Here is a 17,102-nt window from a genome sequence, read left to right as displayed (position 1 = left end):
ATTATCTGGGCGTTTTCTTAGGCTGATCCCAAAGATAGCGCAGTCTAAAAATGTTAGGCCAATACATACGTGTAGATCGTTCGCGTTGATTTGCATTGAAAAGCTAACTTTGGAAAAAGTTTAATTAGGGACACATACGCATGATTCGCCTTAGTCGGTCAGCTGAAATACCTGTCTTCATTTCAGCCTACATTATGAATCACTTATGCCAGAAGCAACAGCTAAACTAAGTTATACTGCGAGAATTCGCTCGAGTGCGGTCCCTCTCTGCTCGGGTTACTAATATACTCGCGGACAACTTTGTGTGGCTACGACGGGAAAGCTACGGAGCCAAAGCGCGAAACAAGTAAGAGCGATTCTGAAAAGTGTGCCGCCTTTTAATCTACATTAGCTTAGGCTGGGGACACACCAATGAGCACACGAATTTTGCGGCTTTTTCCTTCCGCGTCTGGGCAAACTCGAAGCTGTTGCACGCGGAAGCTGCGTCGATTCGGCGTCTGTTACGAGCAACCAAAAGCACTGTCACACGCTGTCGTACTTCGCGCGGTCACATAGGTGCAGCAGCGACGCGCCCATAGCTTTCCCTTCATAGACACAGACAGTTGTGCGCCAGTATAGAACGCTCTATAGACGGCCATTGCGGTCGCTGCGCCCTAAGATTTCTACAGACCCTCATACCCAGTGGCGGTAGGTGGGAACCCATATATGTATATATGTATATTTAGATATGGGTTCCCACCCACCGATGAAGGCTCGTGCATTCCGATGAACCCCGGACCACCGGCCGAAACGTCAGTACAATAATAGTATTTTTGTTGTTGTGCAACGTGTGAGCGTTTCTTTCATTATATATATATATATATATATATATATATATATATATATAACACTCCCAGGGTTAAGTCTAGTTGTAATACATAAATACTCCAGAAAGTGTATGGCAAAACGGCGCCGCGGTAGCTCAATGGTGAGAGCATCGCACGCGTAATGCGAAGACGTGGAATCGTTTCCCACCTGCGGCGAGTTGTTTTTTCATCCATTTTCAGTTTCGTCAATGCATAATTTCTTTAATTCAATTAGTAAGTATAAGTAATGTCCCCTATGTTGTCCTTGGTGTCAATGTTTGTTGGCTTCTGATGATATGATTATATATATATACTCGCGCCCCTTCAAAGGACTGCGGGAAATATACTTTGTATCCTTCGCTTGTGGGTAAAACCCCATAATTCTCGATGTTGCACCCCGAATAAGCTTTATGAAAATTGGTTAAACCCGATTCGTCCGCAAAACTTGCTCTTCTTCAAAGAGCAATGATAAATGCAGCTGTTATAAAACTAAAGAACGCTGCCCACTTTGTGTGAACAAGTTGTCAAGATATAATATTTTGTAATTATATATGAATATAATATATACTTCCTTTCCTTAAACACTGAACTGAAAACCGGCATATACCAGGTGTTTATTTTTGAAAAGGGTCCAAAATTTTCAAAAATCGCCTGTGTCAGATAGCACAATTCCAATCTTACATCTAAATTACTCGATGAAGCGGCCATTAGTTCTACAAGAAATGAAAATTCCTAATTAAATAAATAACACACTTACCATAACTAACGTTTTATTTAATAATTTTACGGCACATATTTTCATCTACAAGTTGTAGCTAATGAGTTCGCAAGGCGTATCCACTTGAAGCACATTCTCTGGACTGCACCAGTTTCTAGATATTAACTTTCAAAGTGTCCGACAAAATACATTGGTGTTCCAGTTACTTTTGTGCTTTAATGCATAAAACAGCGTTTTCTTAAACGAAGTAGCTGCAACGCTAATGCATTTCGTCAGACGCCGAAAATTATTGTCTCGAAACTGGCGCAGTCCTGAGAATTCGTTGCAAGTGGATACGCCTTGGGAACTCACCGGCTATAACTCCAAGTTTTAAAAATGGGCCATGAGGTAAATAATAATAAAGTTATTCGCGCACTTATGCTATTTAATGAAGCATTTTGATTTGTCGTAGACTAATGGCCGCCTCATCGAGTCATTCAGATTAAGGGTTAGAATTTTTGGAAGATTTCGCACCTTCTAGAAAAAAAAAAGAAACGTCAGGATAATATACCCAGGGCTTGACGGCTTTTGCTGAACGAAAGCTTCTTGCTTTTGAAGACAAGGCCTTCTTTGGTGATTTCACACAGGTTTGGGTACGTGGGATCTGGGTTATCTATGTGGCCTACTCTTGGTTTAAAGACAGCCATTCGCACCTCAAGAGCGTTGTAGCGAGTCGCAAAAGGTATCAAATTGTAGGTCTCAACGACACAAGTCGTAGAGTACGTAAGATGTAGTCTATACGTAGTCTCAAATGAGAAGTGGTCATAGAGTATGTAAAATTACCGGTACGGCCAATACAGTCCAAAATGAACCACATTGCACCATGGACTGCACTGTTCCCACGATCAGCCCACCTGTCCTCTTGCTAAAATAAAGTGTGAGACAAAGGTTACACGAAATAAGACATCGTCGACGTTCAAACGCGTAAAAAAGCGAATGAAAGAACACGACATCAATAGAAATAGAGGGTCCGAAAAGAAATTTAAGGTCTCACACTGCGTAGAATGGAGGTCTAATGGAAATAGTAAAAAAAAATATCATGCAATTATACAACATTGTATATGTGCAATGCCACAATTTCAGCGCAAATAAGTACATACACCATGTACATCGACATTGTCTCCGTTCCCGTCGACTATGTTTGAAACGCCGTACCTTTTTGGCAGACGCGTTTAAGTGAATACGACAACGGCCAATCGTATTGCATTTTCAGCACGTAGCATACATCTTAACGGCGGTAATGCGCCAAGAAACGAAGGCAGTGATGACGTTGCTCTGCATAGCCAACGGTAGCTGTGACGTTGAGATGGCATTTACTGAACTACGTTACGTCCTCAGAAGAGTCGCAGTTTGTGTAAACGAGTTCGTCACCTGTCTTGCGAGCGGCTGTCTTTTGTCAGTACAACTACCCCTGAGCAATAGTGCTTGTTTTTTTTTGTTTTTTTTTCTATGCGTTCGTATCGAAAAAGACGCCATGTTGCGTGTGGTAATTGTTTGTGAAAGTTGCCAGAAAATTCCGGATTTTGTGTTGCCAGACAGAAAACTCCACTGATTTCTTGCCGGTTTCCCCCTTGTAAAATAAATCTAAATTTACCATCCCGAATTAAAAGAAGCAGAAAACTTGGGAACGAAGGTCCTAAATATACCCTTGTGTTTGAAAACCCTTCACGATAACTCATGCAAGTAGTTCGCTATAGACTAGGTATTCTTATACGCTTTTTTATACATTCACGACTATACTCGACGCATGTTCCTGCATGCTACGTCAGCTGCGCACTGCTAAATGTGCCATTGTATTCTCTACACATATGGCACAATTATTTGAATATATAGAAAAAAATTTAACAGCGGAGCTGTTTAAGCCGGGCCTTATATGTCAACCGGAACAGAAAATGTAGGTCGATCCTGGTGTTAGAGCAGAATGGTTTCGAGCGCAGTGGCACAACATATCCATGTGAACAAGCGAAATTGAGCCTGGCTAAGTCTAGCTAAGCATGGTTGGGACTACTTAAGCTTAGTAAGTCATCGATAGTCAATCGATAGCCATTCAATAGCTAATCGATAATCGATGAATAATCAATAAATTCCGGAAAATGTTGCGGTGACTTGGTCGTGCTTATAGCCTAGCCCAAATACATGGCAAATAACTTGCGATAGCGAATCGAGAGCCAATAAATAGCTAATCGATCACTAATCAATAAATTCCGGGAAATGCTGGGGATGACCTGGTCGTGCTTAGCCTAGCCCAAAAGCCAAGACTAGCTAGGTGCCATTCAGCTCCGCTCTCTTTTTAGCATTGCGCCTCCAGTGCAAGCTACGCTATTTTTTTGTAAAACACATTGCACAGTAACAACAAAGCAGTGGGCCTTTGCTCAGGAATATTGAACTTGGGTGCAAAAATAGTAAAGAGAATGCCGCGGCAACGTAGAATGTACCGTATAATTTACCTACAATGACGCACTACGCTAAACAATCGGCTATACAGAAAGTAATTATCGAGCATATAGCAGGATGTGTGGACGTATACAGTTTTTTAGTTGGCTTGGACTGATTGAAGAAACAGGTTCTTTTATTGTGGCAGTGCTGGATGGCAATAAGTTCCAATGTGTAACTGATAAAACTAGCTGTGAGTTTTGATATTTTTTTTACTCTCAGGCTAACTTCGTAGCAATGGTCGATGCGTGAGATGTACCAAGTGCTAGTAAAAATACGCTAGAGCAAAATGAATGTTAATATAGAATAGTGAATGAAAAAAATGACCGCCGGGACAACTACCTTCGCCATGGTAAGCGGGGTGATATTAAGGGATTCCTTCAAAGCGGATAAGCTTTCATTTCGTGATTATGATCATAGAATGAAACCGGCTGCTTTATTCTGCACTGATTGCAGCAAACTTATAAGCTGAACTTTCTGGGGATACCGATATAACGGAAGCAAATTCCAAAGAGGCAAACTCAACCAAATGTATGAGTGGAGCCTTGTGTTCTTACTAGCAATGTGTACCCGAAATTTCAGAAGTCTAAGCATTTTAGAAACCTTAGAAGTTATGTGCTCTATATGGGGGGTCCAGTTTAGATTAGAATTCAAAATAACACAAATGAATCCCGTATATTTATGCCATGACACTGGTTTGATAGTGACGCCATTTATCCTGTATACGTATAGTAGCTACGGTGTGTGTTATCAACGAAACAAGATTTTACATGTCTAGACTTCGGCACGTTTTGTAGCCATTTGTCATTTTTCAGCTCATTTAAAACGCAGCACTCTTACTAACTTTTATATGATCCGCAGGTTGTACTTCTATTTTCCATGGGCTGACATTACACCTGCCCTTGGCAAAGCTTTACATTAAATAATGACGGGGCTCATTGAACGTGACTGCAATAAATGTTATAGTATCCGTTTTCTCCTTGCTACTTTTCTTTGGAATACACAGGGAGCTGCGCTGTCTACGGAACACTATCCACGTCAACCTCATGGTCACCTACTTCCTTATATCCATCACCTGGATGACCACGGCAACGCTGCAGTCTGTACCTTCACCTGCGTACCATAAGGTGGGTGATTACTGCGTAAGCTGGAAATTTCCGCAACTGTAACGGGTGACAAGTCGGCAGTCGCTTGAGACTAGGCGAACAGAACTTGCCAATGGGAGGTACGCTCACACGACTTGAGGCAGCATGCAGCAGCACGTGAGGCTTGCATCTATGCTATACAACGCGGTAATGCTGCTACTTAATTAAAAACGTGTCATGTCACGTTCCACCCAAAATGTCCGAGCGACCGAATTCATAGGTTTTGACGAATATTAGTTGGATAGATAGATAGATAAACTTTAATTCAAAGATAGTTTTGTCTTGCCCCAATGGGGCATCGCTAATGGTCGGGGCCCCTAGTCCAGGGCTCCGCTGGCTCTTGCCATCTTCTCTGCTATTCTATTAGTTGGAGAAGTTCTGTCGGCTTCGAATAAAAAACGCTGAAGGACCCAGTGAAAATGCCTGCGACCTTTTCGGAATTGTTTGCTGTCGGCATCAGCAGCAGTAAGTGGCCCATTCAACTGCACTGGAGCACGTAAACATCTCCACTCCCCTTAGCCCGAAAGATATCAAGTTGACGATATTTCTTGAGGACCATGTTGTAAGCAGCACTTGCTCAATCATGAGAACTCATTGACTGCGTTTCCCTGCGACCTATTTGTTCTGCGCTTTGAATGACCAGTCCTGCTCGGCTTCTTCCTCTAGTCCCAACTGGAATGCCACCTGTGTGAGTTTAATTAATAGTGCCTCCGGATCTCTTTCTATGTGCCTTAAAGTTGTGCCTGTATTTTTCCTTTAAAGTGAGCGCGTGCTATTTTTACATTGCTTCTTTTATATCGTTGGCTACCAATGGAGACTACGAATCGTTCTCTCTTGTATGCTCGCCGGGTTATTGAACACGAACTTTTCTCTGCAATAATCTTCAAGCGTATATTCTTAAACTTAAGTACTTTTCCGGATTCCTATATAGTTGCTGCATTGTTTACGGGAAAATTTGACCAGAAAAAAGTGCTTTTTTGAGGCATTCCTATTTATTATTTTGTGACTGATATTTTTATAGCTAACATCCTGAGTACGTTATAATTTACTTATTTATTTATTTAATAAATGCTATCCCTGAGTGGAGCGGCACAAAAATGAAGTGCGCACAACGAAAGACACTTAAACATCAGGCACCGTATAAAGAACTGCGCGGTGAAAAATTTTAGCAACACATGTCCAAATCACAAATTATAGGTAAATGAAGTTTACTCAATGCACTTTCTTTAGAAACAGCTGCGAATGGAGCGATCGCGTTTCGCCAGCAATATACTTCCAGAGAAAACGCACAAGTAATAAGAGATCGGCAACTACGTCGGCCTGCCTCAAAAAATTTATCAGGGTTTGTTCCTTTCCATATCTCTCCACTTCGGAAGAAGCATTGCAGCTTGCAAGAGGGATTCTATCGACCCAGCAGCCTACTTTATAATCTAGACTCGTATTCAAAAATGCCCCCGGTACAAAGGCCGTCGAGCTGCCTGCCCTGTCACTTCTTGTAATTCTAACTATACGCATGCATCACGCGCGTTGCTTGCTGCTGCAGCGTGAGCTGCCCTGTGGTGTTCTTAGTGTGCAAGTTTTGGTTAGTGCTCCAGTCGGTGACACCTGAAAAAGATGATCAAAGACTCTCCGTTCCCGTTTGGTCGCACCTCTCCTTACGGAAGTGTCGGATGATGGACGGTGCCTCTGAGCCTTTGTCTCGATCATCGAAGTTCGTTTTCTCAAAACCAAGTGTACAGGAACGTGCCGCGCATACCGAGCTGGAGGCTTTTGCGGCCTGCAGGTTTGCACGTCTTTCGTCGCCATTTACAGCAACGGAGTTCAATAATGTTCTCCCTTTGATGGAAATGCATGACTCTTGCCATACCTTCTCCTCGAGGGTTTGACTACCTTACCATGTAGTTGTGTTGCGCAAAAGGGCATATACAAGTTTCTCTAAAAAATTTCAGTTGTGTTTTTCAAGTAAAAGATGTGTAGAGTGGGTGTTCTTTGAGTGAAGGAAATTTTAAGAAATTGCCTGTGGCGGCTAGTACAGATCTACCCGTGAAGCTGAACTAGCTTAAAGATCGGGCATGACTTGCATTAGAAGTCGAACTACCATATTGACTCATGTTCACAGTTTGACTACTTAAGAGTCTATATTAAATTGCGGCACACATTGCAATTTACGAATTGTAGCCGGCGATCTCACAGTGCATAACCTTGCAACAAATGCTGGGGAGGACAGCAGATTCAAGGTATGCAAGTGTGATGAAAAATTTATTACATTTCCGCTCATTTTCGTCTGCGGTTCATAAATAATGTGTGTTCAAACGGGGAAATTTTTAATCGCGTTTTACCATGTAGTTGTATCATGTACGTCTAAGGAGGTAGCGGAGGCCTACCACGAATGGTAGGCGGACGTCTAGACACATTAGAAAAACACGTCCTTCAATTATGAAATCGAGTATTCTTTATTTTTAAACACAATAAAAATGTAAAATTCGCGCGAAGTGTGCCCAGTAAAGAAAAAAAATTACCCGCTGCGGTTTCTCAGTGGCTATTCTGTTGGGCTGCTAAGCACGAGGTCAAGGGACAAATCTCGGCCCCGGCGGCAGCATGTCGATGCGGGCGAAATACGAACATCCGAGTACTTAGATTTAGGTGAACGTTAAAGAACCCCAGGCGGTCCAAACATTCCCGCGTACGTGTAGCATTGCGCTTAAACAAACATGGACAAAAGAAAGAACACGGTTTTTTACCCGCAATGCTACGCGTCCTTAATAGAAAACCAACAAGCTCATGTAAAAACCCTACTGATATTCCGGAGTCCCCCACTACGGCGTGCCTCATAATGAGATCGTAATTTTGGTACGTAAAACCGCCTAATTTGATTAAAAAAAGAAAATCTCTGCTTACGACATTTCAAACATGCATCGAATGCCTTTGGCAATGGGACGTACGGTCAACTACACTGTTTTGGATTACATGATGGACAACAAGAACGAGACTAGTGAAACAAAGAAACAGCACGTCACCGGGCGCACGTAGAATGTCGCCTTCGCTGAGGCGAGAATTGTGATACCGCAGCACCCCCCATTGTTCTAAAGAAACGCAAGCTTTGTGAGACCGGCCAAATGCTAAATTGCATTAGAGTTCCGCAGCTTGGTTGCTGGATTCCCATGAGCCTGCTGACAATAGCGGCCTTACTTTGGCAGCCAATTCGGCTCTTGAACGTGGGATTCTCCCAAGATGTCCAAAATGGCTGTAATAATACCAAACGAGTCAAGGAAAACAAATGGGCTGTTTCACCGCTTCAATGGGCGGCCTGTGGCAGCTCCATAATGTAATGGGTCAAGGGCAATCCCGCAGGCTTCCTGTGCTGGTAAAGGGCCCAGATGCGGCAGGGCCGATGAACGCCGTCGGCGGCAGGTGTACGCAGCTCTTAAGCGGTCGCATCGCACTGGCGCAATTGAACGACAAGCATTTTCGACGAATTGGTTCAGATTGTTTGACCAAGAGCAATATGGGATGCCAGCTAAGCCAAGTGCTCATTGTAGTGCTGCCTTCTTCAGATTGTGGAAGGAAAGCCCTGGAATTGTACAAGTGCAATCGTACAATTGTGCAAGAACTTCGCGGCCTGTAGTGAAGCGGCAGTTGAACGGAAACTGAAAGATTACCACTGAATTATTATATACTGATAAAGAATGCGTTCAAAAGTTTAGTTTTTTTTTTTTTGCTTTCGCGAAAAGAGGTTGAATACTAAAAAAGTGAAGGTCAACTTCAATGCAATGTCACAGATTTAAGAGTATACCCTCGTATTTAAGCCAATGCTACTCCCCCGGCGTCAGCTCTTCTAAAAACATTCCAAGTTGAGTCTTTAGCATATTTGGGTACAGTGTAGTCAATCTTTGCGCATAAAAAGATAGCTGTAACAGATCAGATGGCGTCCAAGCCCATGACGTCCAGCCGAGGCGGTGCGGGAATTTCCAGGTAGTACTAAAACCTTTCATTTTTATGCCTTCACTGGCTTACAAAGCCTCTTCTAACGGTAATAGTGACATTATTGATATTGATCAAGGATAAATTAGTAATACCGCTCACAATAATTTTCTCTCTGCTGTCTGTTTAACGTATTTTAGTTATCCTTGTCGCCGCTCCTTTGTCACAATTGTGCAGCTTCACACCTCGAAACGTTGCCAGAAGCGCGCCACAAATAATAAAATAAATTGCTACGTGCGCGGAATCGTTATCGGCGCCACACCCGCTGGAGGTGCACTTGTGGAGATTATCGTGGCGATCTCGTCGCTGAGAACCGTATGGGAGCTAAAGTAGTTTGCATATGTTGGGAAGGACGACTGTCACAACGATTCTCGTTATTTGGTTGGTTGCTGCAAACGCATACTCAACACCCCTGTCTTTATGATGAATAAGTTCTATTTTATGCGGATCTATACCAGCAATTATTAGCAGCGAACGAGTAACCACCGTGGCAGCGCAACGGCTGTGGCGTCGCGCTGCTGAGCTCGAGGTCACGGGTTCGGTCCCGGTGATGGCGGCCGAGTTTTGATTAAGTTGAAACATAAAGCCGTTGATGCACTTTTACTTAGCTACAGTTAAAGAGCACCAGATGGCTAAAATTAATTCAGAGTCCGCCATTACAGCGTTCCTTTCCCGGGAAAATTAAGTTCCCAGAATTTGTTTATATTTAAATTGGCAGCTAGAAACGTCAGTAGCTCAGCAACATCCACGCAACAGTGGCCTTATGGATCAGTCACCGGTCCCATGAACCACTCGATTACTGCAGCAGCCTTATTTGGTGAACTTGCTTTACCTGGTGAAGTCTAGAACATTATTTATTTAGGATTCTACTTGGTTTAGACGGCTTCCTGTGTTATCGAGCCAAGCAGTATTTAATAGTTCCTTAAGTTAACAACATTTTCGAATTGATTTCATATTAATTGCGCAGTGCCTATACCGTAATTTAAGAAGGCCGTGAGACATAAATGCCGAGGAGGATTGGGTAAGCGCATTTGCGGCGAAGATGCTGAACGACTGCCAACTCGAACTTTCGATTACACGTTTTGAGTAACGTAGAACTCCATTGGCGGATCTTTCTTCTAGTTGAAACACTTCCGAGTCAGGCCTATTTTGTATTCAAGGCCATTTCCTTTACCCACCTTTTTTTTTTGCGGGGACAATTTTGCCACTACTTGCAAGAGCGCCACTCTTCCCCGTATATACGAGCTGAGAGTTTTGCATGCTTATGAATCCGGGTGCCCGTGAATCCGTTTTCCCGTTTCCTGCATCTAATATCGGCGCGCGCGCCTTTTTTCCATGGCTCGGTGCATCCGAAGCAACAGCGAGCAGTGCTGACGGGCTGCGGATTTCGCGCACGCCCGAAAAAGATGGGTAGCGGCGACAGCTGAAGCGAAAGTTTTCGCACAGCGTCCACTATGCAAAAAAACAGTAACGGAGACAACATGCAGCCGGCATGCCTCCTTCCGGAAATCCCATCGGACCGTTGCTTCGAATGCTTCGGTAATCTACAAGCTGCACGCGTCAGAGGCATCTTTGGACATGATTAGTGGTTGCTTGAGCAAAAACTGGCTCGTCTGCGCGAATCTGAACAAATGTCTCGAAATCACTAGTAACTTCTTGCGCGGAGGGTGAATAATGTTATGTCTGCACGTCGTACATGCTCAGTACGAACAGGTTTTAAAAAGCGCACACTTTTAGACGAACAGGAAATAAAAGTCGACGCCGTACAGGCGCTAACCGCGCTAACTGGCAAATAACGTTTTTTCGATGGCGACAACGTATAGAGGATCTACGAGGGGTGTTCATTGAAGATTTCCCGTGACCAATTTCTATTTATTGCAGGATGCTGAAATCGCGCCGGAGTAAATATATAAGTGTCTGTAGGTTAGGTGCATATTTGCAACTCTAAATTAACTGATAAGGGTATTTATTTTATGGGCGCTTAACGGGTGCTTGGTGGAATACGGACCCTGTGGAATACAGAGCAGTCATTAAGTTTATTACTTGATAGTTTTGTAACGCTCGTGAAACAAGGAAGAAGCGCACATGGGAGATCAAGAGAAGAGAAGAGGTAGAAGTGGCGGCCAGATTAATGATGTCTGATTAAACGGAATGTTACATTTTGGCGCAGTCGCAGTTTTGAACCATGTGTGTGTCATTCACCATCGCCCGACATGAAGATGGTCGTCTACTGGTGAGGAACTACCAGGAAGATGGAGACAATGCCGTCGAGTTACCTGAAAGTGTCAGCACACTGGACTTCTTGGCCTTCTTAGCCGATAGAGCCAATTCATCGCTTGAGAATCTCGAATCCATTGGCTCAGTCAGAGTGCATATGCGTGTGGCTGACTTCCAACGCTGGGTTGACAGTTCGAGTAGACCAACGGTAGTTAAAAGCGAAACTCAAGCTGCCGACCATCTCATACAACACCTTTTAAAAAATCAGGAACAGCAAGCGCAGCGACAGCGAGAGCTTCTGACCATATTGTCATCAACACTCCTATCAACAAAGCAGGCGGTGAAAGCACTTATCAAGCCAGAACCTTTTGATGGTACATCGTTAAGCCCGTCAACATGGCTTCACTTTTATGAATATGCATGTTCGCAGAACAATTGGACCATGGACTGTGACCGCATCTATGATATGCGCCAGTTCCTTTTTGGGAAATGCGAAGAAGTGGTTCGAATTGCGCGTACCCATCAACACAGATGTACCATGGGCTGAATGGCGAGCTAGCTTTCTGCGAGACTTCGCTTTGAATCCAAAAGAATGCTGGGGAAAGGCCATTGCATACAAGCAGCGTAAAGGATCGGTTATCGACTACTTTTACGAGAAACGTTTGCTTCTGCAACGCGCCGACCCCGACCTGCGGGAATCATCAATCTTGCCACTGGTTATTCTGGGCATGACAAAGGATTACCAGTGTCTAACCATGATGAGACAACCTGCCACATTGGATGAACTCTTACAGTCACTGAAAGACGTCGCCGACGACCTTTTACTAGCCAATGACCAAGAGAGCAACATCAGTAGCCGAAGCTCAACCATCGGATCCCCGGAAGACCAGGCGTCCTATGGCCAAGACACTATAGTGAATTCTGCTGAAATTGACTCAGCCAAAGTGAGAACTCCATACCCGAAACAAGTAAAAGAACTGGTAAGCCCGGATTTTTCCTTCTCTTTTGGAGACACCCAAAGAAAGCGTCTACTTGGCGAAGTCTGTGGCAGGCCTACTGTACGCACAGATGAGCATCAATGGAAACATGATTGAAGTATTAATTGGCACTGGAGCATCAGTTAGCATAGTTAATTCGCTATTGATTCCGCAAGATCAAATATTCAATGGAAAGGTTGTCAAAGTACACAGTTACGATGGAAGTTCTCGAGTGCTAGACAAGTGGGCACGCGTGTGTGTGGAGTTTGAAACAAGCAAAACAACTGTAGAAGCACTGCTTGTTCATGACGCCGCATTTAATTTTATACTGGCACGCCCTGACATGAAGAAATTAAAGATAAACATCTCATGGCGTGGTGAAGTCGTTGTTGACATTCCGGTTGAGACATCCCAGTTGAATGTGTGTGCAGACTCTGAAACACGTCTCAAATTGGTCAGAGAGAGTTCGGATGTACCGACACAGTTCCCGGAGCTGATCTGCATCGGAGTTTACCCTCCGGCAGCAAAAGTAACTGAAGTTCCATTCAAGCTCAGCGACACACCTGTTAAAAGAAAGCCCTATGGGATGTCCTATGAAAAAAAGAAATGGCTAAAAGAAGAGTTACAAGGCTTGCTAGATGCTGAAATTATTCGGCCATCAACATCTACCTTTCCATCTCCGATTACAATTGTGCCCAAGGATGATGGCACATTCAGGATGTGCACTGATTACAGACTTGTAAACTGTCAGACTGATTTATTCCCATAATCGATGCCAAGGATCGACGATATTATTGACGAGACAGGCGGATGTACATAGTTTTCCCGCATCGATCTTTGTAAAGGATATTGGCAGATTCCGCTGCACGAAGACTACAAACCATACACGGCATTTGTTACTCCTTTCAACATTTTTGAATACAACCGACTGCCTTTCGGTTGTAAAAACTCTGGTGCATGGTTTCAGAAGATCATGAACAGCGTGCTTAGCCAATTCACCGGAATTTTCTGCAACGTGTATGTGGATGACATCATCATTTATTCGAAGACTCGTGATGACCACTGCTCGCATCTATCCCGGGTACTAGAAGCACTTAGCAAAGCTGGGCTAAAGATTAATTTGAAGAAGAGCGAATTCTTTAAGAACACCGTTGTCTTCCTAGGGAGAATATTTGACGGACAAACAAAAACCATGAAAGAAGAATCCGTCAAGCGCATCTCCCAGCTGACAAAACCGTACGATTTTCACTCTCTTCGAATGTTCCTGGGTCTCGCTGGACATTTTAGGGCTTTTATAAGAGACTACGCCCTAAAGACCAAATGCCTAACGTTGCTGACACAAAAAGATACTCCATTCGTGTGGACTAATGAATGCGAAGAGAAATATCAGCAGCTTGTAAAAATTATATCATCTGACCCCGTGCTGACAATACCGGATTTCTCGAAGCCGTTCGAGCTAAACACCGACGCTTCCCATTATGGTACTGGCGCTGTACTATACCGGCGGGATGAGAGTGAGCATCCGAAGCGACAGCTCAAAGTGATCGGCTATTATTCATACACATTCAACAAGGCAGAAGTTAACTACCCAACGACGGAAAAAGAAGCATTGACAGTCGTAATGGCCTTTGGTTTTCTCAGGACGTACCTGGAAGGCAAACACTTCAGCCTATTCACGGACAATCAAGCACTGACATACATTCTTAATCTCTCGCAACCTAAAGGAAGGTTGGCCAGGTGGGTGAGCGAAATACAACAGTTTGCCTTCGATGTCGCTCACAGGCCAGGAGAAAAATTACCAGATGCAGACGCCTTGACAAGACTGCTAATTAGGAACGAAGATGGCGACAAGTATGTCACCCTTATGTTGTGGGACGGCACGGAAGAGATGACTCTCAAAATGGTAGGCTACACGTGCCTGCAACGAGTGTAGGAAAAATCTTAAGCCTGTATCATGATTCTCCGGAATCCGGTGGCCATGACGGTTTTTGGAGGACCTACTGGAAAATTAAACAAAGATTTTACTGGAACACGACGAAACAAGATATTTCGGAATATGTGAAGACGTGCCATCAATGCCAGCTCTGCAAAGCGAAGTTCAGGCCCCGTGGAAGCGCAATAATTATCCAAAAACATTCAGAAAAGCCATTCGAGACTATACACCTTGACTTCGCGGAGCTCAGAAAAAAGGGGGAGGGAGTACGAACTACGCAATCTTTTCTACTGGCCATTGATGAGTGCACACGCATGGTGACATGCAAGCCCGGAACAGAAGATTCCAAGAGCGTTATCTCACTGCTTAATCGAGATATGTTCAAACACGCCAAAGTAATAATCACTGACAATGGTCCAGCTTTTAGAAGTGATCGCTTAAAACGTTGGGCTGACGAGAAGAACATAGAGCTTCGTTTCGCTGCACCATACCACCCAGAAGCAAATGGACTCGCCGAGAGAGCGATACGGGACGTCAAACAGTTCATCGCGCTCTACCCGGGATTTCCAGGTGGTTGGAAATGTGCTCTTGAAGCTGCTGTGAACCACCACAATCACTCACACACGGCTGGCTTGCGGTGTACACCGTACTTCGCGTACCATGGCAAATCAGAATGGCATCCCGCAGACCACCTGTTGGGAATCACGAATCTTTTGGTGCTGCAAGACCGAAAGAAGTCTGACGATCAACGTGCTCTATACAAGACCGCAATGAAAAGAAATTACGACCGCCGACATTCAATCCAATCTCCGGACATACAAGTGGGAGATTACGTGCTTGTTCGGAGGGGTCTGCAAGGATCAAAGACTCCTTTTACAGGACCCTACAAGGTTGTGAAGACCGCCCATCAGCAAGGCATTTTAAAGACTCTGTGCTACAGTGGACCACAAGGTGTTATTGAAACATCATCTGTGAACAACGTGGTACCATATCAACCCAGGAGGGTTGACGACAGAGGGCAGGCCCGTGTAACGCTCGTGCAAGAGAAGGAAGAAGCGCACATGGGAGATCAAGACAAGAGAAGAGGTACAAGTGGCGGCCAGATAAATGATGTCTGATTAAACTGAATGTTGCAAGTTTATGAGGAGAACTCTCTACCCGCCGCGGTGGCCCTGTCAGCTAAGGCGTTGCGCTACTGAGCACGAGATCACGGGATCGAATGCCGGCCGTGGTGGCCGCATTCGATGGAGGCGAAATGCAAAAACGCCCGTGTGCTTGCGTTGTAGTGCATGTCAAAGAACACCAGGTGCTCAAAATTCATCCAGAGCCCTCGACTACGGCGTGCCTCATAATCAGAACTGGTTTTGGCACGTAAAATCCCAGAAAGAAGAAGGAGGATTTTCTATCAGATGGTGCAGTCAAGTACTTGCATCGTGAATTGACACGTGGGTCGACTTCGGTCAAAACGGCTACAATTTCAGGGCGACCCTACTCCACTATCGATCTACACACCGTCCAGTAAGCGGAAGCTGTCATTTTGGAAATTCGCCGCGTAAACATTCTACACCTAGCCGAAAATGGCAAAATGAGACTGGGGTCCCTGTTAACACATTAGCGCCCAATGTACTATGATTAGTACACTCGGTTTCACATCTATACCTTTTGAAGAGCTGTATATTTGCTTTTGGTTATTTCCATTTCTTGTACCCCGAGGATACGCTCACATACCCTAACACAGGTTAGTATCTACTGTTTCATCCGTACGTAATAATTTCGCATCAATTCCTGAAAAACTGCGCACTCACGATGAATTGACGATAGTACTCGCTTTTCATAAATTTTTGCTCGCCTGCGTTATATGTTTGCGTTTAGCTTTTAACAGTGTTTGCTACATAGGCTAAGAGTACAAGAAACAGACGGTCGAATCCGTGGCATTATTTCAAAGAACGCAGCACGCGTTAAGAGTTTGGTGTACTAGATAAAGTACACTGGGCGTTAGCAGTTACAAATCGGCGCTTTCTTTTTCAGTTGTGTTTCATCATGAATACAGAATTTCCCTTCGGAAGAAATCCATTTTGTCATTTTCGAGATGCTCTGGATGCAGTTGAGTTCAAAAAACATAGAAGACATTGATATTGTAATTGTATCACTAGAACCTGCTGGAGATACGGTGGAACAGGAAGACGACGACGACAACATTGATGCTTTCGCCATGAACGACGTCTGCAGTTATTCAAGGTTAGCAATGTCTGCAACAATATTCCCCCAAAATGGTTTCATTGTAATGACATTAATGAGGACACCTTGGCAGCACTCGCAATCTCGGCGTGGTCGTTGCCGTGCTTGCTGGTTGTCACTATATGTGTGTTAAGACTCTCATGGAGGACGGTCACGGTCGATACCCCGAAAAAATTGCAAAGCAGCTGGGATGCCGACCTTATCACGCCCAAGCATTATTGAGATGTGAGACTTGTTCGGCCACTTTGTGCCTCGTAAAAGGGTGCTTCCAAAACGTTCACACTAGTAGGGAGGAACACTATGACCATCAGCCTTGGCAATTGAAACCACATGCGCCCAGTGTACTAGATGTACATCATTGCAACTTCGAAATCAATAGATATATCTTGATATTTTCTTGTAGACCTAATATTTTTGTTAGTCCTTCAGCATTGACAAATTTTGATGCAAATCACACCGGCAGTTTTATGATGGGTCATAATGGGTTAAAAATAATTCAAGACCATCTTCATATGCGTAAGGCAGCCGCTCGTTGGGTTTCCCGGCTGCTCATACCTTTCCAGAAGCAGGAACGAG

General features: G+C 44.1%; 1 protein-coding gene across 1 annotated transcript in view; it reads left to right on the top strand.

Moving 5' to 3' along the window:
* Positions 1-17,102, top strand: part of LOC119441573 (diuretic hormone receptor-like) — a 260,344-nt gene that overhangs the window by 200,533 nt on the left and 42,709 nt on the right. The window contains exon 6 of the mRNA XM_037706181.2: positions 5,042-5,162. Coding sequence (XP_037562109.2) covers positions 5,042-5,162 — 121 coding nt within the window. The remainder of the gene's footprint in view (positions 1-5,041; positions 5,163-17,102) is intronic.

The sequence above is a fragment of the Dermacentor silvarum genome, chromosome 2 (genome assembly GCF_013339745.2).
Source record: "Dermacentor silvarum isolate Dsil-2018 chromosome 2, BIME_Dsil_1.4, whole genome shotgun sequence".
Taxonomy (NCBI): domain Eukaryota; kingdom Metazoa; phylum Arthropoda; class Arachnida; order Ixodida; family Ixodidae; genus Dermacentor; species Dermacentor silvarum.
The sequence above is the reverse complement of the archived record's forward strand: the minus strand, read 5'-3'. Positions and strand labels throughout refer to the sequence as shown.